Source organism: Scomber scombrus, chromosome 10 (genome assembly GCF_963691925.1).
Source record: "Scomber scombrus chromosome 10, fScoSco1.1, whole genome shotgun sequence".
Lineage (NCBI taxonomy): Eukaryota > Metazoa > Chordata > Actinopteri > Scombriformes > Scombridae > Scomber > Scomber scombrus.
Genome location: NC_084979.1, coordinates 14,628,801 through 14,655,006, shown reverse-complemented (window position 1 = coordinate 14,655,006; position 26,206 = coordinate 14,628,801). Strand labels below are relative to the sequence as shown.

The 26,206-nt window shown below is 38.3% G+C and overlaps 1 protein-coding gene across 1 annotated transcript; it reads right to left on the bottom strand.

Annotated features, from left to right (window-relative positions):
• Positions 1 to 16,045: 16,045 nt before the first annotated feature.
• dclre1b (DNA cross-link repair 1B) lies at positions 16,046 to 20,826 on the bottom strand. The gene is made up of 4 exons (XM_062427064.1): positions 20,096 to 20,826; positions 19,348 to 19,513; positions 19,023 to 19,205; positions 16,046 to 18,810 (listed from the first exon to the last, which is right to left on the bottom strand). The coding sequence occupies exons 1-4, from the start codon at positions 20,291 to 20,293 to the stop codon at positions 17,516 to 17,518; spliced, it is 1,842 nt and encodes a 613-aa protein (XP_062283048.1). The 5' UTR covers positions 20,294 to 20,826; the 3' UTR covers positions 16,046 to 17,515.
• Between the last annotated feature and the right edge of the window lie 5,380 nt (positions 20,827 to 26,206).

Here is a 26,206-nt window from a genome sequence, read left to right as displayed (position 1 = left end):
TGCTTTATGAAGAAATCATGAATAAATAAAGTTACTGTGTTATGTAAGTGTTGTAGAATGAAGTAATCATGTTTTATGAAGATAGCATTTGACTTAACGCATGCTTTTATGTTATCTTTATTGTTGTTTTTTATGAGCATAAAATACAAAATGTTTGCATACTTTAACTAGTTTGATATTCTGCTTGTAAAAGCAGCTTATGGAATGTGTACACTGTTTAGTAGTTAGCAAAAATATTCTGTTGGATGTTGTAATAATCTTGGGGCCACTGAGTTGAATAATGTATTTTCTTTCAGTCCCTGGACGAGCCGAACTATACAAGATAATGTGATGTGAAACACTCATGAAACTGTTATGATGCTGTGTATCATTTTGTGGTTATTTCCTTTTATCTTGTCCTTTGTCGTCATTGTTTGTGGCTCATCTGGGGAACTGTGCTCCCAGATTAACAATGTCTATGCAGAATGAGACATGCATTAAGGGAAAAAAACTAATAATTGGAAATGTAACCCCTTAATGCTCTGATGTCACCCCATCTTTAGAAATATGGGTCTTTCAGACAACTGACTGTTTGCTCTTCTTTTTCATGACAGGCTGCTAAACTCCCCATGTCTATCATCATTGTTGGAGTCGGCCAAGCTGAGTTCGATGGTGAGAGCAGTAGCTACAGTCTGCAGAACAAATATGTTAAAAACAATGGAAAGTCTTTGTGCATCTTTTTTTCATTCAAACTGACACAAAGTTTTTTTTCGTAACTTCAACAAATGTTTACATTTCATCAGAATCTCATCAATACACAGTTCAAATTTTATTGTGACTTTATTCGTGACTTATTTGTCACACGAGTCAAGGTTTAGATCTTACATTATATATACAGAGTCATACTAGAGTTAGTTCTTGTGAGATTTTTTTTTGTTGGTAAAACCTGTTTTCTCTGTAGCCATGGTTGAGCTGGATGGTGATGACATCAGGATCTCCTCTCGGGGCAAGTTGGCAGAGAGAGACATTGTACAGGTTAGAGATTTTTACTGTTTTCAACCATTTTCCAAAAGTGAAATAATCATTCTTGCCCAACTAGCAGCCGAGTCTGTAGATGATGTTTCTTTTAATTCCAAATTAAGAAATTGCGATATCTGCTAACCAGATTGTTGCGGATGTGGAACAGATAATCAAAGCCCAGAGAAAATCATCAGTAATAATTTTAGTGACCTGACATTTCATCTAGCATCGCCATAACGGCAAAATATGAACACAACACGAATGCAATAACAAGATCTAATGTGCACAGCAGCACTGAGCACATTCATGATTCATGATCCTCAGAGGATCTGCCTTCGGTTTTGGATAAACAAGGAGTTTGTCTGTAGCACCACCCTCAAGTAAAATGTTCAACTTTGTACACAAGATAACATAATAATAACTTAATATTAAAAAGTGATCTTTTAGAGAAGATTTCTGACAGACCCAAATGTGTATGAAATGTATTTGGATGTTCTTGATCCCCAGAGGATGAACTCATGGTGACACCCAGTTGCTTTTTCTTGCAACACTTTCTGTGTTTCTTCTGTTTTAAACCTCCTTGCATTCATAACTCCACTCCTGGTAAAACTCAGAGAAGACGAAACTCATCTGTTAATTGTTATTTCAAGCCAACACATTTGTATTTCCAGGTGTAATGAACAACACTTTGCATCATGATGCATTCTTTTCGTAAAGTCATACGTTTATTTCTTGTGTCGCAACAGTTTGTCCCATTCAGAGACTACATGGACCGCACAGGTAACCATGTGCTGAGCATGGCGCGGCTGGCTAAAGACGTACTGGCTGAGATCCCTGATCAGCTGATCTTATACATGAAGAGCAGAGGCATTAAACCCAGCCCCGTCCCACCGGTTTACTTGCCCGGAGACCATCCCAAGACCAACCCTGTCTGAGTTCCACACACAGCTCAGCGTCGGGGTGAGGCGGGGCGGAGGCCAATGTTGATGGGAACCTGCCTCCACCAACCATCCTTAGAGAGGAAAATGGGAATGAGGCCCTTTCCCTAAATAATAATCCGGCTAAACAAAAAGATGACAAGACTCCATTTTGGTTTGGAGCAATAAGACTGCTTTGAGAGAAACCTGCTCATGATCGGGGAATACTTGAGGGATGAGAGCGCTGAGAGGAGCTCGCTGTAAAAGGAGGTTTTAGTTGTTCGCTGTCAAACCTGTCAAAGTGGTGATGTAATGGATAGCAAGTAAACCCGTAGAGAGGGCCTGTTTGAAGGCATAAATATATTAGAATGTGCCAGTGTGTATCATGTTTGTGATACCTTTTGGAATCGATGTGTGTTGAACTAGGAAATCATGTGTATAGTAATTTATTTATTTATTGCAGAAATAATTTATTCCTTTTGGGCGGGGCAATTTAAAGGGTGGGGATCAAAGTCATATTTCCCCTGAAGTTTTCCATCCTATATTTTGTGACCAGTCTTAACCAAAAAATAAAAAAATAAAAAAATCCCCATTTCTACTTTGATAAGGAATGTAATATAAAGCATGTGATAAAACCTATTCAGCAGTTTAAGGAATCATTTTCACTGAGTTTTTGATTGCAAGCTGTTATATGGAGGACCTGCTGTGAGCTGTTGCCATACTGATTTCCCAGCACCACGTCTTATACCCATTTCTAATATTTCTATTAACAGAATGCACTAATTACTGTCCAAATAAAAAGCACAAAGGCTATAATGTTAATAAGCTGATGATTTTGAAACAGCTGCCACAATGAAGATAATGGAAAGCAGCCTGTGTTGTTTATGTTTCACGCTATCGTTTTAAACAGATTGACAACAGGAAGAATGTTTATATTCAAAAATCTTATACTAATATATTAAAATGAACTTATATTTATCACAAACAGTATGTTTACAGAAAAGTAGATGAATAATTCAACGCACACGCCGGCTTTTCTTGTTAGTATGCAGAGAGGTCAATTATACAGTTTAAGTCATGCTGCCATATCTCATTTGTCATCTCGCTGTTTCTTCGTCTGTTTCTTTCCATTATATTTGTTGTGGTTATGGTTTACTGTCTGGGATTTCGCTCTGTGCTTTTAGGACCTTGCACATAAACTTTCAAAAGACTGATGTCACCAAATACTGTTTTTTTTTCTCCTCATAATTTGATTTGTTGTCCTTGAATGAAAACTGAACAATCACAAATCTGGCAACAGAGTATGAACTATTTGTGGCACTGAACTTTTTTTTGGAAGTGATCTAAGGAGAAAAAAAACAACTAATTGCACAAAAAAAAGGTCCATGTTTTCTTATTCATTTGGTGTCTTATGTGTGCATTGTGTTTACTGTGTTTTACTCTCAAATTAACTTGGAGTTGTGGAGAGTTTTCCCACATAAAAATCTGTTTACACCAATGCCAAGAAACAGCCCATTTTCTTATTAGTTTTATTTATAATTGGGATATTATTTTACTGAAGGAACTATTCCACAGTTGTTGTTTTTTTAAAGACTTAATTCAAGTCGTTATATCCCATTTCTTTACAGCATTTTATTTTTAGTGTCTGTGAATAAATGTTTTACAGCCTTTGCGGCCCAGTTGTGCACATCCTACGTTATCTATTAATTATAGCTGCCATTATGTTCACCAGTATATCTCAGTCACTCAACATCTCGATCCAAATGTGCCTATTATATGGAAACATATCCAAATTCAGTTACCCAGGTGTTATTCTGCCAGCAGCAGGTCTCACTGTTAGGATGAACTCACAGAAAATGTTGGCGACGATAAAACTGTTGCAAGATTAGGACTCTTACAGCTGCTGTGTCGTGTACTTTTTATACTTGCAGCTCTTCACTAATGAAAGTTGACCGTGTCGCCGAACTTTGTTGTACAATATTCAAAGTCAAGACTTGTTTACAATTCAACTGTGGCTACTTACATTGCCTCAAGGAAAAAGTAAACATTCATGGGTTTCGTTAAGAAATTATTTTTGATTTTCACTGAACGACACTGGAGAACCAACGTTTACACAGATTTGTTGAGTTCTCTGTGAATGTGAAGCTCTGATTTCTCACTGGTGTCTGTTTTGTGTTCAGAGAAAACGTGTTTACATGTTGCTTTGCTTTCTTTGTCAGCCATTTAATGTTTTTTGTTGCTCGAGTGCTCTCAGAGTGTAGATAGTGTGATGATTCTGCAGAAACTCAGAGGCAGTGAACTCCTTCTGTTATGGGCCCAGCTCCATATTTTACTTTTTTTTTTCTTTCTTTCTTTTTTTTTGTTCATTAGTGATGACATCTCTCCCTCAGGAGACAAAGCAGCGTTTAATCTGCTGCCAGATTCACTTGTTCATCAGAACTGGAATGAGGCCCTTAAGTTTCATTATACACCACTCATGAACACCAGTATACCTCTACAGGAAGCCATTCAAGCCAGAAGGAAATAAATAAGACACATTGAATACATTTGTTATGAAATATAGAGTATTTAAAGGAGTATTATGAATTACTAACCTAATTATATTAGATTATAAATAGCCAATGTATTTACTCTGTAAGTAACCTCTTCTACTTTTTGGAGTGACTGTAATGGTAGATCTTATTTTCATGTTTTTCATTTTGTTATTTCTACCAAAACAACTTGCTGATTGCTCACAGGATATGAATTTGGAAAGTTGGTCATCAGCATCAGCATGCGGCTCATTTACTGTTACTGCAATCACCACTGATCTCGCAAATATGTATGAGAGGAAGATGTAATGAAAATGTGAAGTAGAGATGGGCCCATATGTTGCGTGCACATTTCATGTTATTAACGCCACTCAGACTCAATTCAAGTAAGATTAGAATGTATTTCTCTTCTCTTTCTTATAGATTATAATAAGCTACACTTTCTTTTTATTCCTTAAATGAGCACAGTAATGAATCTTATGCAATTGTTAAACATTAAATTATTATGATGTGTATTTTCATGCTTATCTCTCCCCAACTATACAATTATTTATTTTCTTTCAGTGGAAATGGCTTTGATTATCCGTTCATTTTGAATTTTCTTTGAGGCTGAACTCTAACTATGTACATAAGCCCCATATAATGAATAAATCAGTGCCAAAATGTTTTTGGTTGAACTTGGCCTCTTTAGACATTGTGCATGTTTTGTGCCAAAGTGGCAGGAAGTTTGGTAGTCTGCCTTCATTTCACCTGATTAGTGCATCTGCCATGTGCTTCATTTGTTACTGCGGGTGTTATTTAGAGATAACAGCTGCCTCTAGCATGTTGCATCTCTGGTTTCTTTCCATTCTGTTCCTATGAGACACATACTGTATGGGTTTTTCTTGCCACTACTTCCTTTTTATCCCAGGTTGTTTACATACCTCTCTTGGTCTCTGACTTGCATGCTGAATAATTTCCAAACCAGGTGTTGGACATGATATTGTCGTCATACTGTGGTTTGTGAAATGCTTTGTAATGGATTGCCTTAACTGAAGATTAATAAAACACTGACAACTTTGGCAGAATGCAACATGATTTTTTTGTTTGTTTGTTTTATTGTTTGTTAATTTTGAGAAAAAGAAAGTAGCACTTAACTAGCTAACCACTAACACTAACCTCAGCTATCAAAATAAATATTTCCTTTTTTTAAATAAATCCCACTGTTAGTGTGAGTTGGTACATTTGAAAAGCAGCTGTGATAAAAAAAAATTTGTCAACAAGATGGTTGATATGTATCTACACATTTATCTCCCCATGAGAGATCACTGTCCAATCAGCAACAAGCGCTTTCCTCTTTTAGAATTTGGAAATGTGTTTTTCTCCCCCTGAGAAGCACTGCTGACGAATCAAGCTATCCACCTGGGGAGAGGAGACAGCAGCTGGAGCCATAAATTACCATCCTAAGATAGAGCAAACACCTCCCTTGCCCACCCACTTACTGCCTGAACAATAACCACAGACTGGCAACCAGGAAGAAAATCAACAGCTAATGACATAGAATTATACCCTACTTATATACAACATTTCACACGTATAATATGCAGAAATTGTTCTCAGGAGAGTTTTGCTCAAAATAAATTATGCCAATTACTTTGGAGCTCTGGCAGGCAACATTTTAAGAGCCAAACTATATCTCAGTGTAGTTTGCAAAGACACAAATATTTGACCATTGACTAACAGATTTGTCAGTACTGCTGAATCAGTCATGTTAACATGGCAAGTATCTCAGTAAATTATCAAATCTTTGTTGCTTTAAATTATTTTTTAAACATTTTTTTTCTGCATTGAGAATATAAAACTGATTCAAGATAAGTAACTAAAAAAAAATTCAATTTGCTGCAGCGGGCCATTTTTAATTTGGCAACTGTGCATTTCTAGCAAAGACAAATTAAAGCTGCATTGTGAGTGCCAAACAGCTAACTAACGCCCCTCTGGACTCTGTTTTTAATGTGTCCAGCAGGGTGAGGAGTGAAGTGTGCACAAGCTTTACCCACTCTAATCAGAGATCAGTGTGGATGGTAGTTTCAGTATTGACCTGGAAAACCAACCAGAACCAGATCTCTTCATGGTGTGTCAGAGGTACTGCCAGCGCTGCCCAATTAAAACAGCCTCCAGGTTCTGCAACAGCAAGGTGGAGCTGCTTTGTGTCTGACGGTGGGTAGAACAACGCCCAGCAATTTGTAGAGCCCGGGTCAATTGAAAACATGTAGTTCTTTCTTTTCAGATTTTGGATTTGGAGTTAGTGGGAGGATTGTTACGGCTGCTACTCCTCACTACTCCCACTAACCTTTCTGCCCTGTGGTCCAAAATGAACTACACTCACCTCTCTGGCCACAACACAAGCCTTGCTCAACAGCACAAATGCAATTACCTCCACAATTCTCTACCTCCCTTTGTACTGGTTATAAATCATCATTAGGCTAACAATAAAGAATGATATTAGAAGAATGAGAGAGTTTTCAGTGCACTGTAATGAAGACAGAGTAAAGCAGTGGGTGGTTTCCCATTACCGCCCATATGAGATAATGTGTTGGGGATTTGTCAGCCGGGATAGCCATCCACATAGAAAATAATTGTGTCGAATCATCATCATTATTAAGTCAGATTCACTGAAAAGAAACACAAACATGCCACATCTTTGTTAACTCTTCTTTTTTACAATTCAACTAAATGACACACTGAAGATATTCAATTTGCAATAACCTCAGCATAGAGATACATACCACATTTTCCCTTGAAGGGATGAAAATTGATGTTAAAAAAGTACAAGACCTCTGACCACGCACACTAATAATATCTACAAATACAGAATGGAGAAGAGCCAGAGTACCTGAGAGTGCTGACTTCTCAGCAGGGAGTCCAATGAACTGAATATCATTACATCCTGGCAGAGTGAGCCTTTACTCTTAGCTGCATGCTGGAGCAGCCTGGTCCCCATAAAAATGCATTCCCATTACAGACAAAAACAACACTGAAATTGGAAATGTCAGGAAAATTTGTGTGATATTTTATTTGATTCAGCCTGTCAGAACACAAATCAGGAGGATACTGTGAAGGTAAATAACCCAGTCTGAACCTCATAAACTGAATACCAATACTGTTGTAATTGCCTGAAAAGCAAACAGACTCCTGCCTGAACTATTTTGGTATACATCACACGCATATGATATACTGTTTATGCATACAGTATATGGGAGGAAAAGTGAGGGGTGGTTAGTGTAGCTTCACACATGCGTTTAATAATAATTAAAATAAAACTGAATATTTTATACAAATGAATACAGTGTGCTTCACTTTGATAAAAAAAGGACAAATATAAAGATGTTTTTCTAAAAAATGAGAAAAAAAGACAAAGCAATAAAATGTATATTGCTGTTTTAACTATTCAGTTTTTGTTTTGCATTCCTCTTTTCTTTTTCATAAGTCAAAAAATTGGATTTTTAATGGATTAAAATAATTAAAATAATTTGTGAACAAATGAAAGCAAAAAAAATTGCTCTTTTACTTATTCGTGTTTTTTTTCTTTTGTTTTTTCTTTTTTTCTGAGTTGATCATATAGTAAACATAATGTATTTACTATTCTTTACTAATTTATTAGTCATTGCAAATCTACATTTTGAGCTAACAATTATGACTGTATGAACTCCTAAAAATACGGAGTAGCATAATAAAGAATATATATATATATTTAGAGATGTAAGACACTGTGTAGTTCTCACGCAAATCAAATGGCAGCTACATCTCAGAGTGCTGATGCCGCCAGCAGCCATGAACCATTTTCAGTAGTGTGAGCCATTCCCTGGTTGATGTGTGCCATTTAGCAGAACACTGAAAATTGCACACAATGCCCAGCCTGACAAACCCTGTCATGCAGTAAAAGGCTTTAGAGATTTCAAATAAGTTAAAAATAGGCGGTAACTTCACGTAGTGCATAGATAATAGTTCCTGCACTGCCAATTTTGATTATCTTAACTTATTACACCCTAGATTATCTCCTAGGTGAATTTAAACTAGGACTGTAATCTCTGTGGCTGGAGAAGACGAGGAGAAGAGGAGGCCGGTAAAAGAGAATATCCTGAAGAAAGGCGAGTGGGGACTTTAAAGATGAGAGCTAGTGAAGAAAAGCTGGCAAGTGGACAGAGGAGAGAGGAAGGGTGGGAGGCTGGAACGAGGAGTAAAGCAGATTAGGGGGAGCGCAGAAGAGGGAGAAATATTGTAGTGAGGAGGGGAGACAGCAGGAGAGAGCAGGAGTACAGTAGGAACGAGGAGGGAAGATGGAGCCCCCCATAGGGAAGCACTGTCCTGTGAGCTATCCACAAGCAGCTGGATCTGGGCCTGTTTAAGCCAGAGACTCCCTATGGTCTTATGGGATCTTAACAAAGAGAGAGTGATGAATGACTGCTCCTTGCATGAAGAGAAAATAGAGTGGAAAAAAAGGTCTCTCTTGGTGAATTCAAGGCTGCCTGATCAAGGCTCTTTTGATGTGAAAGAATGTGATGAATGAGTTAGACTGTTCACTAAAGCGCTGCTGTTTCTTGTGAGGACCATTCATACGTGCAGAATTGTATAAACATTTAAGGATACCCATCAACACATGATGTGTTTCCAGAAGTAGGCTGAGCATTGTGTGAAACTTGTAGTTTTTAATGAGGATTTGTAGGAAAGAGAATCACTCAAAATTATCCTTTATGACAGTTGCAAAACTATAGCTACATTTCTGGAAATAATTGCCTGTTTTTTGGCTGGAGTTTGGCAGCTTTTACCTCTGCCCCCCCAAAATCCTTCTTTTCTATCAACAGAGATGTTTTGTGACTGCTGTGTTCAGTCCCATCCTTCTTTCTCCTGCTCATCCTTGTGTATTTACCCCCTCAGAAGGCGCACAAACACATACATTGCCATTTGTGTTCGTACCCCCACACACAGAAAATGCTGGCATAAATAGAAGTAGACTGTGAGGGAAAAGATAACAGCCTCTGCTGCTGTGTGGGTGTGACACAGCTCAGCTTTATCGTTCCTACTCTCTGCGACAGTCTGGGAAAAAGGGGACTGAGAGAAATCACTACAAAGTGCAGAAACCAGTGGCTTTCTTATTGTCTAACCCAGATGGCTGAAAGGCTCTCGCTGCTCCACTGATATCACCTACGTATACTGAGCTCTGAGCTGGTGCTTGTGTCCCACGCATCTCTGTCAGATAGGCGTTGTCTTATAAGAGCTGCTAAAAAAAAACTGACAGACTCAGTATTTCGAGACATTAAAGTGAAGATGAAATAAGGAATAAAGTTTTTCTGAGGCTGAGTTAAAGGGCCACTCCGTTCGCCTCCAGGAAAGTCCTTGTTCCAGCTGTGTCAGGTCAATTTAATACATGGTTAAATTTGCTATCGTCTGCTTCAGACCACTGCCGTCAATATGTGATAGTTCACAGAGAGTGAGGACTTCACTGACTAATGTTTCTGTAAATGTGTGATCAGAAAAATTGCCACAAATTGTAATAATCTGTAATACAGTGATTGATGGTAATAGAGTTCACTATGTGCTGTCCATGGTGCTGAAAAACCAAACCTTATAATAAGGTTGTAATTCCCAAGTATGAAGATAATGTACTTAGATAAAAGTAATACCCCATCATGAAAAAACTCAATTACAGGTAAAAGTCCTGCATTCATAACTTTATTGAAGTAAAACTGTTATTAGTAGTATCCACTTAAAGTATCCAAAGTTAAAGTACTCAACAGGCAGCAGAATGACCCCTGTCATATTGTTATCACTGGTGAACTAATATCACTTATGAACATGAATATGTGCACAGCATGTGTTATAATTAGTGTAGCAATGACTGAGTTTGTCAGGTGGTTTATCTGTAGTAACCAGATGCTTCCTGAAAGATTTTAATATAAACCATCTGTATTCCAACATTTACAAACTTTTAAAATGCTTGGTCTTTAGTGTGATAAACTGCAGGTTTAATGTTATACTGTCACTTGATGTACATTGTATTTTATGTTAGCTTGTATGATGGGCTTTAGTATATATTTTCTACTTATTTCTACTAAGTGTTTTAACTTTTACTCTATTTTAAGCATCTTATGTTGAAGTCTCTGCATGCTCTATGTTTCCCATAACTGGAAGAAAAATGTCCACTTGAGGACTGTAAAGTTAAGATGAAGTTGAGGTTCACTGTTGTCACAACAAACAGCAATCTTTCTAGCTATGAGGTGTTGTAGTTGAAAGCACTCAACAGCTAGTTAGAAAGTGGGCAGAAAAGTCTAAATGAACCGCTGAAAGTAATCACACTCAAATTGGTTATAATAGTACACATGAAAACTTACACATACTGGAAAAAGAAAGAAAAAAACAGCCTGAGCATCAACAATCCCACACCATCATTATGGGGAGAACAAAGGTTGTAAATCACTCTTTTATGAGGTGAAAGTGAAGACTACAGTATTAACTGTTAAAATGTCTTAGTGTTATTTTTATCATGTTTCTTGCACTTGTTTTTCTTATGTCTGTCCCTGTTTATGCAGTTGAATTACCTTGTTGTGTTACTGTTGTCCTGCTTCTTGTTTGATTGTTGCTCATATGTGTTACGCTTACATCCATTTTGGCTCACATTTGTTCTTGCTTATGTCTGCTCCTTTCAAGCTGCTCTGTAACTGTTTGTTTGTCGCTTTGTTCAGACGTAGTTTGCTTTGCTTTTACTGTGTGTTGCTTACTGTATGTCACTCTGTTTTTTATACTTATTGTAACTAATTTGTCTTATAATGTTTTAAATCTGTTTCTTGATTTTAGGCTGGCAACTCACGCCTGGCCAGGGACAACAGATGAAAACTAGCATTTGGGCTAATTCTGGCATATTTACAGATATGTTTATTAATATGCACTGTTCCTGACAAATAAACTAATAAAATAAAAACCTTGAAGGTATTTTCACTGATGACGGATGTTTTTTCTTTCATCACCATGTCAGCTCATATCAGCTCATGTCAGATGCAGTCACAGCTGAGTCATCTTGTGTTTGGTGATTTTTAAGGGTTTATATTAAATGATTCATAATGTTACAGAACAAGTCTGGCAAAGGGGTTGAGGAACAATGTCTTTAACCATTCATTCATTGTGCTCCCATTAACGCTGATAATCAGATGCACACATTTTGACATCCAGACTCAGGTCATGAAGAAACTGTGAGCAAATCCTTTTGCTGACCCATACTGTATTATTGTATAGTCACAGTGAATCTAGGACTCTGTGATTTAGTACTTCAACACACAGAACAGAAGTTTGGTGTGCCAGTCTGACATGTGCATTAACTTTTTTTATTCGAGGGTCTTTAGGGGAACTGAATTGTAGTACCTAGTGACAGTTGAAGAATGTGTTGAGAACTCTTGTCTCAACAGAGCATTACATTATCCAGCTGGATCCTTTCTTTCTTCTTTACAACGGCAGAAGAAAAGAAAAACACACTAACACATTCACACTGTCAATCTGGGTAAACTCTGTAGACAACAAATTCTCTGTGTTGGTAAAACTGTAACATCATAAATATATGAAGTAACATGACTCTGTGAAAATCAGATCACCACCCTTAATGGAAATATTAATTTGTGCTGAAGTTGAGTGAATTGCAACAGCCACCTTGTTTTATAAGCAGTTTTACCCCTGAAAAGGGCTTGGGCTTGCAGGTAGCAGCGTTCGTATGATTTCCACTTTGAAGTAATGGTGTGTGTGAGGAATCCATTACTTTAGCCCTAATACCCTGCTGTGGTGCCTGTGGGGGGTATGTGATACTCCATTTCCTTTCATTTCCTGGCTTCACTGCAAGGGTTTCATACTTTCAAAAAGTGTCAAAATATTTTTTCCATTACAAACATCTTTTCTGTTTTTGCGATACAAGTGAACTGCCTTAAAATAGCATTTTGGGGCTGCAGAAAAATGTAGGTTTGTGTAAAATATGCAGGAATCTTAATGCAAATTCAATTTTGGGTGTTGTCTAATCATGATTACATTTCAACTGATCTCAACAGTACACAAATGGGGACACCCTTTGTTGTCAAGACACATTACCACTGACTTTATAAAACTCACTCAAGTATATTCTTTTGCCTTGGAATTTGAAAACCTGGAGTCCTTATATAGATGGTTTAGTCCAAAAAGGTGAGTTACCTCACAGACATGAACATAGGCCCCATATCAGAACCCTGTGGCACTCCTGCGTCCAGCAGTGAAGGCATCATCAGTATTCAGCTGCACATAGTCACCTCTGAGCCCGTGTCTGATTGTTAATCCCTGTTCTGCCTTCTCCCACATGCAGAGGAGCCTCACGCAGAAGCCACTCATTCATCCTTTATGCGCACGAGATGACACTCCTGTTGGCAGCTCATGTCAATCTGACAACCCACTGACGGTGATTTATGACATCTCAGCATGATGCCTCTGAGCTTTCTGAACACAGCACACAACTTTATTAGGCACTTTTTCAAAGTGCAGTGTAATGAGGGATGGGAACGGGCCCAACTAAAAATGTTTATACAGCTGGATTGATGTTGGGTTTGTTTAGAGCTGTTAGGAGGTGATGAGGAGGAGATGTACAATACAGCAAATAGTCGCTATAAATTAATAAGGCTGTTAAAGCTTTGAGGACAAATTGTATTCCAGTAACTTTTAAGTTATTTATTACTTCATCGAGCTAACCATTTCTGTTTAGAGCCCACCCTTTGCTGGAGTGTGGACTATAAGAGGAAAAGGTCATGTTTCATTAGTGGATGGAGGATTGAAGGTTATCTGTGGTTGTTACTCAGGGGCACCACAAAGTATGTGGACCTCCAAACTATCTTTTTGTGGTGGCTGCGATGACAGACAGCCAGTCCTGCTCTGTTGTCAGGTAGTGCAGTATGTATGCTTCAGTGCTGTATTCATATAAAGACAAAATATTTGTAGAAATATGGGAAGACTTAAATTGCTCTGAGCCTAGCTTTCGCATTAAGAACAGCAGGCATCTGCTAATTATCAGCCCGTTTTTGTATTCATCAACTTCCGAAACACATAACACTGATGTAGCATTTTTAATGATCTGAATTGGCATTATAATGTTAATAGAAAAACTGTGGAGGGCCAATGGGATTTTGCTGAGAGCTGAGTCATTACTGCTCAGCATGCTATATGTTTTTTTTTTTTTTTTTTTTTTACAGGAATCAGATGTGCTGTAAAAACCTAAAACCCTAATTAAATAAAAAAGACCAGAACAAATATCAGCTGAAATTTCTAACAAACTACTGCCATCTTAGGGGAGAATAACAGCATTACATGTTTCAGGGTTTCTGCAGCCCCCAATCCAGGATTTCTTAATACCACATAGATTGCAATTTCATAAAAAAATATCATGAGCTGAATGTGGCCAATAATTTATTAATATATCACATTTTTTCAGTACTTCCAGCAGTATGTAACAATCATTTCTATTAGGGCTGTCAACGTTAACGCATTAACCCAAATTAATTTTAACAGCATTAATGTTTTTAACGCGCGATTAACACGACTGTGTTTGACCCTTGTCCCGGCCTGTAGTTTGGGAGATAAGGACGCGATGCAGCAGTAACGATTTGGATAACAAACAGATATGGATCCTAAAGATAACTCAACTACCACCTGCTGGCCAAGCATACAGCTGATATGCCTGCCTCTTCCTCCTCTACTTAACCATCACGCAGCTACACCCAACTGCTGCCACTAGGGGGATTTTTTTTTTTTTCTATGATGCCCTGTTGCAAAAGACTCTAGGCTATTCATATTAAAATAGGATATGGACTATTTAGGCTGGTAAATAAATTAGGCTAATCAGAGCAGATTGATATTGTATCCGGATAAAGAATAAAGGGGTCAATTTCTGTTCAATTCATGTCATCTCTGACATCTCAAAATCAACCAGAATTAAAACAAAAGCAGAACAAAGCAGAATGTTTTAAAAGTCTTAGGCTATAAATTATTATTATCCAAGATATTATTGATTCAACATCAGTGCTCTGTGCCTCCTAAAAGTCTCAAGTCAACGTCTCAGCAATCATAGAAAATTCACATTTTACCAGTTGAAAATTTGCCAAAAATGGAATAATTCACGGGATAAATGTTAGAGATTGGATTTTCCAATGCAACATAAACCATGTGGCAGTGAAATTGGTTCCTTTGGTTATGTGGCGCCATCTGGCGGTCAAATCAGTAACTCAGTCTGATTTAAGAAGATATCTAAAACAAGAGGGTGTGTTGACAGAAATACAGGGTGTCCATAAAGTCTCTTTACAATTTAACAAATGTATTACAAAAGCAAATGAATAGACAAATCTGTGGAAATGTAATCATTTGATACACCTCTATATGGGCACCATTAGTTGCACAAACCACATCAAGACGGTACTCGATTTCTTGCCATGTTCGCTGTAGCATAGCCTCATCAATGGTGGCAATGGCATCAATGATCTTTTGCTTCAGGTCATTGATGTCCCGTATCTTTGTTCGTTACAGGATACACAAATGCAATATAATTAAAAACTATGATAACCACTGAGTACATAGAACAAATCTGATTAACATATCTCATCAATTGCTTTTGTAATGAATTTTTTAAGATTTTTTTTAGACTTTGTGGACACCCTGTACATCAATGACAGGACTATCGGTGTGCCAAACATAAATGCAGAGATGTGTATGCCTGTTTGATAAAGAGAGAGAGGTTCATAAATTATTCCTCTGTAGTAGTTTGTGGCTAACAGAAAGCTGTGTCCGAAGAAAAAGTATACCTGACATAAAAGCAGTATTTATAAAAAACATTTGAGCATGCAGTATTTCATTGTTCTGTAGTTTCAATATTAATAAACATTAATTTGCATGAGGCAAGCATGTGTTTTATCCCATGTTGATAAGAGTATTAAAAACTTGAAAAATATCCCTTTAAAATACATTTATAACAAATAAAAAATGTGCGATTAATTGCGAGTTAACTCATGACAATCATGCGGTTAATCGTGATTAAATATTTTAATCGATTGACAGCGATTAATTAAATTAGCCTGAACCTGGATAAACTGCAGAAAATGAATGGATTTACCAATTAAAAATGATTAATCCTGAAATCCTCAATTTAAGCCCATTATGAGATGATGAGCTTTCTTAGCTACTGTAGCTAGCAGTGACTACGGGTCTGATGGCACTGAGTGAGACTCAGTGCGACTGAGTGAGACTAAACAGCCTCCTGCAGCACCAGTCTAACATGTAATTTATAGATTTATAACATCTACTGACAGCTGACAAATACATTAAACACTTATGTTAATGTACGTGCCTGGAAATAAATAAAGACTTTTGCAACTGAAATTTAGGACTATTAAACACCTTCTAAACCTTCTTTTGAGGGAACTTGATTCAATGTTTTGTCTTTTAAAGACCTGCAGAAAGCCTGTAAAAATAAAGCTATTTAGTCATCAGGCCTTAAAACACATTTACAAATTAAAAGGGTAATTTATAGTAGACACAATTCACACATGACATTTTTATTTAACATATAAATTACAGGTATTACAGTTTAGATTATTTTTGTCTTCACAAACACTCGTTGAATTTTCCTTTACCAAACTATGCTGCTTTGTCCAAAACTGAAAGATGGATGTAACACAAGTTTTCCTATTAACACTTTCAATAACTTCACAGCAAAAGTATCTAGTCTTTTGAACTACAGTTTTTTCACCACACAAAAAGGCAAAGTGTGGCTTTACAATGTTTACAGCTCTACTACGAGGTTCAGAGAGCATGTTATTCCTATAGGTAAGATTTAGGATTAAAACTGAAAAAAAAAACAAACAAACTGGTTTACGTTAACCTCTGATCAAAACACAGAAAACACATAATAGCAGCTACTATTTAAAGTTGGCAATGCTGGTTAAACAACTGTATGGAACTTACATTAAACTGTATTGCTCCCAATTATGAGCAATTGCTAAGATATAAAATGTTTGTCTGAGTGTTTTTGGTGCAACTTCACACAGTTTTTGTCTTCAAACTAAAGGAAAAACCACTGCTGCAACTGCTGCAGAACATGTGAAAAAAATACTTTTCACATTCTCTCTGCACATTATCTTCTCCAAACTCAGTTACAAAAACAATCACAGGAAGTATACTTTTGAGTTTTTCATTATAAAATACCAGTGTTGAAACTTTCACTTTAATTGCCACCAAACCCACAATAAACTTTTGATGAGAAACAACTGACAGCAATGTTTGTGTCTTTAAAACTAAAAAGGCCACCACTGACACATGGCAGAAATACATCAATAAAGGTTTAAGTGAAAAAGGCTAATATGGAACATGGCACATTTTTTCACTTCATTTCAGCTTTTAGGCTCCAATTTAAATTTGGCTTTTAGCTCACTTTGCAGAAAAAAATGCTCCATCCACTTGAGTTTTAACACATTTCAAATGACTCACTTTCACTTACTCGAAAATGAAGGACAAAAAAGCGACAAGTGTTTGGAGACAGGTGGCTCTCGAGGCAAAAACAGTAACAGTAATTAGTTTACTTATCTATATTGTTAAAATGTGAGCTATGCCTCAGCCCAACCCATGCTGTGATATGTATATACCACTCCAAAAAGTCATTAATTATTTTTTCCCGACTCAACAAGAGAAATTCTTTTGTTTTAATGAGAAAATTACTTGGACCACATAATGGTGTCCTGGATTAATACATCCAGGGGGCCAAGCCTGCTATGATGAAAAGTGAGAGCAAAGGTTAGTCCATGACTTTCTGGTCCAGTCCAAGGACAAATCTTTTCATCAAATACCAGTTACTCTAAACTCCAGGTTACTGCCTACCACACAAAATGGAAGCAAAGGAAAATTAAATAAAGTAGAACAGTACCGAGGAGAAAGCGAAAAACACAGTGTGATGGCTTTAAAGTGCTTATGTTAACACACACAAAACAAAACTAAACTAAACTAAACACCAAAAGGCCTCTAAAGAATGGCAAAAACTTGAACATCAGGTCACATTATCTGTCTATCCTTTTTTTCTGTGTTATTTAAAGGAGAGAGGGGAAACTGTTGCAGAAAGCTCTTCTCCAGGAGGCCCCATGTTTGCAGGTCCTCCTCTGTGAAAGGGAGAAACTTTAAAATATTTTTATCAGCCTCCCCTACATATTCATGCTGTTCTTCTGAAAAGTAGGTGGATGAAGCACAGGAACAGTTATCAGGGCTGTTCTGTGATAACGTCACACTGTTGTTATGATCGGTTCCATGTCCACTATGCTGACTCGTGTTATTGTCATTTAACATTGTGTCGTCGTCCTGATCAATTCCATCACCATCTGACAAAATGTGGTTATTCTGAACATTTCCACGTCTGCTTTGCCGACTGTAATTTTCACTTGATGCTGTTTCACGGACAGTTTTGGCTTCAGTTCCAAAAGATGCTCTCGTGGTCCTGACAGGCTTCGAGCAGGCCCTGGTGTTTGTCAGGATCTCCATTGGAGCAAAGTTGCTCTGTGTGAGTTGACTGAGTGGCACCGTCTCTGCCATCAACATTTCTTCAGAGACTGTCTGGACAATGTTGAGGCTCCACAGGTCTCCTGCCCCTCTTCTGTTATTGTTTGGGGCAAGTTCCTTGCTCAAGTCAATAAGGATGCAGTCAGGTTCTTTTCCACAGCTTTCTGTATCCATCTCTTCCTCAGTGTCATCCTGCTCCACGCACTCTGCTTCCCAGGCTTCTTCACATGACATCCTGGATGCCCTTACAGGAGACTCAAACACCACCCCTTTGGGAGCAAAGGGTTGGAAATGTCTGCGACGAAGGCTTGTGAATGCTGAAGAGCTGCGGTGGCTCTCAGGCTGCCTCAACATGTAGTGTCGGACTGACTCGGGCACCAGGATTTCATGGCGTTTTTTGCTGGGTAGTAAGGCGGAGAGGCTTTCGGGAACGCAGTTTCCTACAATGGGTACCAGGGTGGTAGGTTTGAGCGCAGAGACAAAATCCTCCAGCTCTTGGTAAGAGGAGTGGTCTGAGTAGGGCACCACATGGACATTGGAGTGGTAGGAGACCAGCGGCCTGCTGGTGGGCAAGATGGCCAAAGTGGGTTGTTCTTTGTTCCACTGATGTAAAGCAGCAGAGCAAATCTCTGACTGGGCCACGGCTCGGATACGGCCGGCTCCCGGGTCAGTTGTGAAGACGTCAGGAAGCTCAAGGGCTTTGAGGGTCTCCATCCTCTCAAAGCTCACCTCGATCCAGGTTTTAAACTCCATTGCCAGCTCCAACAGCAGGGACTCCTTACCCAGTGCATACACACCTGCAGGGTAGCAAGGGAGAGCATTAACTTCTCACTCAACAGTTTCAGCAACAACACAAATAACCACAATGTGAGACAGAATAAATAAAATATATTAAGTTTTAAATAAGATTACCAACAAAAGCTGCAGACTACAGAAAGCCAGCTATTAATGTTGCTGAAATGAGGTGACAGCACATAAAGCATGTTTAGAAAGGTCTATACAAAATTACCTATGACAACACTGTGGTTGGGGTGGCTGCGGATGATCTCTTTGACTTGTTGAGTGGCTCGCTGTCTGGAGGGAAGGCTGCGGTTGGGGTCACAGTTGGTGTTGTCCAGGTACAGGACATCTATAGTGGTGTTTGTCCTCAAGCACGGCTCACGCAGCATTGAGGGAGAATATCTGAAGTCACCTGAAATCAAGAATGTGTCAGTGCAGACTGTTCCACACCACTGTACTCAATATAGTAGCTGTACAAACGATTTTGAAGAAAAAGAAGGGGAAAAAAATGGGGAAAAAAATAAAATTATATTTCCTATATCCTAGACACTGACCAGTGTACAGTATCGAGCCAAAGTAGCCTTCAAAGAGAAACATGACAGCCCCCGGACAGTGGTTGGCATCTATCAGCGTGACTGTCAGCCTCTCCTTGCCGATGTCATCCAGTGGGAGCAGGTATGGCTCGCCCACCTCCAAAGGATGGATCCACTGTTCTTTCACCTAAGCAGGAGTAGAAACAATTAGAAAAATGTTAAACCTAACAATAAGCCTACTAAGTTGCTAATCATCTTAATACCCAATTTTCCTCTGAAACATACACACAAAGTTGTGCAAACATACAGTATATTCTTCCTTATTGAAGCAACACACTTGACAAGTTCAAGACTTGTAAAAATCAGCAGAGAAACAAATGCAGGTGAACATGAGGGGTCACTGAATTATGTGATGAGTATGAAAATAATAAGATAAGATATCCCTTTATTAGTCCCACGATGGGAAAATGTTTATTATTGCAGGAGCAAAGTGATAGTAAAAACAGAAGAGCGTCAATAAAAAATAATAAAGAACAATAAATTATAAGTACAAAAGCAATAAAAACCTTAGTAGTAAAAAAATATAATAAAATAATCGTAATATTAAGTAATGAGTGAATAATGAGTATGAACTATTCACAATAAATAATAATCAGTAATCTGGATATAATGACAAAGTGAGTAAAGACAAATAATAGAACAGTCTGGTAACTTTCATCACTACTGTAATGCACCCTTTATAACGAAGAGACAACAGTGGGCCCCTCACCTGCAGCTTGAGTCTGAGCAGAGTGGCGGTGGTCGGTGAGCAGTATATGGGTCTGTTGCTCCAGGTGGAGGTCAAACCCACCGTGTGGTCGCTGTGCATGTGGGACAGGAAGAACAGCCGGGTGCCAGGACACTTCCTCACCTGCCAGAAGTCCACTGCGAGCGGGGTGTGTGGGAGGACTTTCCCGTTGACAGACATCGTGTGTGTGTGTGTGTGTTCACTGGATGTCCACAGGTGAGCTGCTTACCTGGCGCCGGACCCCGTTATTTGACCGGTTAAAGTGTGGAAATAACGTGTGAATTTAAGGTTGTTCACGGCACTTAATGTAAGGTTGGCAATAAAGAGGAAAGACGCTCCGTGTAGCTAACTCACACTAACGTTATAAGGGACATTGCTCGCTAGCTTTAGTTAGCAATAACCCGCCCGTTGTTGCTTAGCTACGCCTTTAATAAAATTTTCATTTTGAACATCTTCGGTCCAACCTTCGGCATCACAGACATCTGCTCAGTCGTTACATGTTCACTTTACAGTGGTAATAGCAGCTTATATTACAAACCCGCCATTTCTGTTTTCAATTTGAGACTCAACGCCTCTTCCTGGTTCTTCTTCCTGGTTCTTCTTCCTGGTTCTTCTTCCTGGTTCTTCTTCCTGGTTCTTCCTGGTTCTTCTTCTTCTTCTTCTTCTTCTTCTTCTTCTTCTTCTTCTTCTTCTTCTTCTTCTTCTTCTTCTTCTTCTTCTATGACTGTAGTTCACGTGTCCACGTTGATGCGTTACTACCACCAAAGACCAGGAGGTCAACGCACGTGCTCATCTATTTAGGTCTGCAATTTAGGATTATTTTCATTAACGACTAAACTCTCGTTTAATTGTGTGGTCCGTCAAACGTCAGAAAATTGTGAAAAATGTCAGTCACAGTTTCCAAGAACCCAGTGTGATGTCCTCAAGACCAATGAAACCAGAAAATAGTCACACTTGAGATGCTGGAATCAGATAATTTGAGCACTTTTTTCTTTAAAAAAAAAAAGACTCAATACAATTAATCAATTATTAAAGTATTTGGTGATTATTAGTTAACAACTAATTGATTTATTGATTAATTGTTGCAGCCCTACTAATATAATCAAGCTGATATTTCTAAGGCCAGTGGTTGAATAGTTTGGAATGAAAAAAAAAAATACATAATTTATTATATGAATATAGTATAAATATTTTTATTTTTTATTTAGATTTCAGTTTTGACATGCCTTACAATTTGGACTTGTGTCTCAAAATTGCACAATTGAATCCACAACTATGAAATAATATAAATATACATAAGTCAGAATTAAAATTGTTATCTAACAATGAGAGACATGCCACGAGTATTGTTATTAGTGTTTTGATTTCCCGTTTTTAACCCTTTTTTCAAGGTTGAAAATATTCAAAAGAAAACTTCATTTTGTGTTTTTAAATGCTAACAGAAAACCTACCAATAGGCCTATTTTAGCAATCAGTAATAAACAAAATCCTAAATTTGGCCCTCTATAAGGTTGACTTTGTGGAGCCACAAAAAGTTTGTTGAATTAAATGTAATGCATCTCTCTGGAGCTGACCTGTGTTTTCCAAAAGATGGCGCCAAGAGAGAGGACACAACTGTATGACAATATGGACCCTGTAAGTTGTCCATCAAATGTAGGAAAATATCTTTTATGCTCATTTCAATTTTCACTGGAAATAATTCAAAAACAAAGACACAATGTAATTTTGAAGTCTATATATTATTAATTTTTTCATCATTACATAAAAAAAATGTCACAGATATGGAGGGTTATTTTTCCTGACAGAGAATAAACAAAAAGCAGCACAATGTATAAAACAGAGCTGATCAGATTGTGATGGTTTGATGGTTTGATGGATCGCTCTCTCTGTAACACTGGCTGACTCATCTCATCGTCATGATGCTTTCATAAAATAAAATAAGAACATATAATCCTGTATGCAACAATTACATCCAACTATTTGTAATATTTGTAAATTAGTTTTCAATATAGAAAGGAGGGGGGTTACTGCTAAATGGGGTTGTTGCTATGGTGACCACGGCCAACAATAGACCACCTCCCCCCTGCATTTGCACACCGCTCACTTTTCAGGATTATACCTGGGATTGCTGCACATTCCTCTCTTATCACACAGTGTGCGTCCTCTCCTCGCTCCCAGAAGCACATTAATCACACTCTGCTTTACAGTTAATTATGTGACTCGCAACACTCACTGTGGAAACCTTATGTTGGAGATGAAATACATTCTGCTGGTGATTAAGTGAACTGGAGTGGGTTGAGCTCAGTCTGGGAAACCAGTTGAGACCCTGTTACTATCCCCATCTTATGTTTTGTGATAAGTTACACAGCTGGGTGCCCTTTACATTAGTGCACAATAATATTCAGTTAATGTTTAGGTTATTGATAAGACTTAATTTATTATACAATACAACATATCATACTTTTTCAGGGATAGAATGATACAATCCAGGACTTATTTTCATATTCGTCCCTGGTGTTTTCACAATCCATACAATTTAACGATCCTCATTAGCACTTCAAATCTGAGCCCCGGCACATATTTTTTAAAACCAGTCCTTATTTATCCAAAATCACAGGTTCACCAGCTGATATGCTTCAGAACGATAAGAATATAAGCTTGGTGATAAGAATAGAAAAAAGAAGAATACAGAAAAACGGATGCATTGTTTACATGTGTCAAGCCAAAGGTTGCTGAGGTCAGGAGGATGAGCTGTTTTTTCTGTCATGTTGTACTGCAGAGAAATACAACAGCACTGTCAGGCAGCAGCAGTGATGCTACGAAGGCAGATGGCTGCGCAGTCAGTGACCTGCACTGGTGTTATTAACAGAAATGCTTTGTGTGCCAAATTTACCTTTTCAAACTTTCTTCTGTGCTATAGACCAGAACTTTAAACTGTGGGTGTAATCTTTTCCAGTGTTCTCAGAAGTGACATTGATGATTAAATTAAATTTGGTGACTCCCAAATTGTCCCGTAAATTCTACAAATGGTGTCATCTGAGGCTTTCTTTGAACTCTTTTACATCTTGGATCTCTCTTTATCGATCCTACATAAATTATGAGCAATGTGCACTATCTCCATTGCTTATATTCATCTGAGTCAACACATTTTGTACAGTCAGAGACGGTGGCAGCTTTATTTCTTATATCCCTCCAGGGATGATGCAGTGGTGCTGTACACACACTCCTGCACAGATATTTATGGATATGTGTGAGAAGAAGGGACCTCCCTTGGGGGCTAAGAGCAAGTTGCCGCCTTTAACAAGCTGGTGAGAACACATCTTCTCATTTTGGCATGCATTCTCACATCACTTCTTATTCCATTTGTCTTTGTCTGTTTATCTCTGCCCCACTGCCTCTCTCTCTATGACTGTCTTTATTTTATTTTCTTGACTTCATCCCCTTCCACGCTGTCATCTCTGCTAGGATTTTCATGATCTCTCTTTTTGTGCTCTTGCTGTTTGTCATTTTGACAAAACACCACAGCACACCAGTGTGATTGCTGTCTAACCCTTTTTTCAGCCTGTCTTGATGACCACCGTCTTTTCCACACTGCTGTAACACCTAGTGTCAGAGGTGGAGGAGCAGCTATTTTCTTGCCAAGCCTCAAGCCATGACGCGCCACAATATAATGCGGGTTACGAGTGCCATTTGATCCCCCCCACTCATGTGATTTGATTAGCTCAGTTCATTAGACTTTCAGGAGTGGGCTGAGTGGTGTGGCACATAGGCAGCCTGCCCAAGATCCCCCACGGACCAGCGAAGGGTGCAGTTTTAAAGAATGCATTATGCATAGCAGTGTGCTCACAGTTTCCTGTCACGGCAATGCTGCATGTAGAGAGAACGATGACTCCAATTGTCTTGCTGCATGGCTCCAAGTCATTTTAAATTTCTCTTGGTAGGACAGGCATGGGGAAAATCATTGCAGAGCTCTCACAGACTGTACTATCTGAACAAGCAGAGCTGAACAGGTCTGGAGACAATCATTAATGTCTCTATCTGGGTGGAAGTCAGGCCTAAGCCAATTTATCAGCCATATCAGCCTTTAATCAAAACAGATGTAACCTGAGCTCCTGAAGGGGAAAGTAAAAATATTGATATTGATCCATGGTCTGAATGAATAACAGCATGAACCATATGAAAACTGCACAAGAAACACACTGGGATATGTTTCATATTCATTGATTGGTAGTGTTTTTTGCTTAAATGTTAAAAATATTGCAAAAATGTATTTTGTTTTCACTGCCTTCACATGCACCAGATTAAATACTCAAGTGGTTGAAAGTTGGGTGTGTAAAAGTGATTCAAGCAAGTTTCTTGTGCTGTTGTGTAATAATTTATTTCTGGTACAGGCATAACTAAAATTCATGCCCTGAGCAAAAGGTAAAAGCTTTCGTGCAAAAGCAGATTTTAGTTGAGTCCCAAGATTTGTTGCAGTTTTGCTGAAGCAGACAGATTAGTTTGTGGACTTAACTGCACAGAGAGAACTTCCTGTTGTCCCTCACATGACAAAGCCCTGACCACGAGCTGACTCCTCACAAACATCCTATCAACAACAACAAAAACATCCAGCTGTGTATCATTTCACCTGAGCAAGGTGAACATCCAGCAATCAGATTTATATACATTGCCTCATTTCGTGCATGCAACATGTTTTGCATGACTGATTTGCTGCAGCGATGACAGATTTCTCATCATTCTCATATCAGTTCTGTTGAATCTCTTTCATCACTCTTCTCATGTAGATCATAACAATATTTCACAAAAGCAATCTTGCATTTAGATTAAATTGCCCCATGGACAGAAAGAACAAAAAGAAAGAGGAATTAAGCACTAAGAAGCTTTTTGTCCTCTACAAAACAAAGAACTAGTATTGTAGGTGCATTACTGAAATAGCCCAGAGATTGGACAGAGGTCAAAAAAATGAAAATCTGCTGTAAAAGCAGCCATGAAAATGGGTTTTTCAAGTAGTTTCAAGTCTGCTGCTACATGTTTGAGTGAAAAAAGGCTATATTCGAGTAAAGCATGACTCCACTGCGCTTAAGGCAAGTCTTCATGTGGGGTAATGTCAGAAAAGAAGAAAATCAATGTCCTCGGTGGAAATTCAATACTTCACAATTTATATTATTCCAATTCATCAGATGTGATTACAGTAATTTTGCTTTTACTTTTAACAGCGTGTCAAGGGTGCTCTGTACACTAAACCTTAATAAAAGACATGATGCATAATTGATCTTAAAGGCCCCAAAGAATATGTACTCACAGGGTTGCAATATGCTTCAGTGTATCAATGTGCATGACAAATTATGCTTTTGCTCATGATTTAGCAAAGTGCTCCCTATGTGCTTAATGCATGCATGGAACAGGATAGCAAACAGCCGCGTCTTCTGCAGAGGAACTATTCAATTGTTTCCCAACACTGTAATTGCACCCATGAGATTGCTAGAAAACTTTAAAGGGTAATTCCAGTATTTTTCATAATTTTATCTGAGTGGCTAATGGGGACAAAAATTTCTGGAATTGATCCAGTATTGAGCTGGCAGTCTGGAAACCGGCTTCAATGTAATGAGTCTTAGCCATAATGCTGCTACAGACGGCTAGTCCTGTGTTTACTTTCATTGTCAGACATGTATAATAACAATCTGAGTCTGTCAGTGGAAAAATTAAGCACATTTAATGGATGTACTTCAACTGGTGCGAATGCCTCCAAGAATTACATTACATACCAGCTGAAGCAAGGTAGTTACTTAGAACCCAAATAATGGGAAAATAGGGTCCAAGTTGGAAAATACTGGAATTACCCTTTAACTGTAGCATTCTCCCTCCTGGTTTCACACACTCACTTTAAAATTTCCCGATGACAATAGGCAGGAGAAATGTTCTGTTGTTATTGTGGGTGACTGTGGAGATATGGTGTGTTTTGTTGGTGACTTGCTGACAGCAGCCTTGATGGGGTTGACATTGAACAACTGCAGAAAAATGGGGGTAACCTTATTTGGGTCTATTACAGTCTGGATGGTAAAGTAGACAAATATCAGAACAATACTTTCCCCC

Bases quoted from the DNA above. Each gene is read 5' to 3' on its own strand.
- dclre1b (XM_062427064.1), bottom strand. From the start codon at position 20,293: ATGTCTGTCAACGGGAAAGTCCTCCCACACACCCCGCTCGCAGTGGAC. The intron at 19,514-20,095 runs GTGAGGGGCCCA...ACTCCTGCTTAG, and splicing joins TGCTCAGACTCAAGCTGCAG to GTGAAAGAACAGTGGATCCA. The intron at 19,206-19,347 runs GTCAGTGTCTAG...TCTTGATTTCAG, and splicing joins TGGCTCGATACTGTACACTG to GTGACTTCAGATATTCTCCC.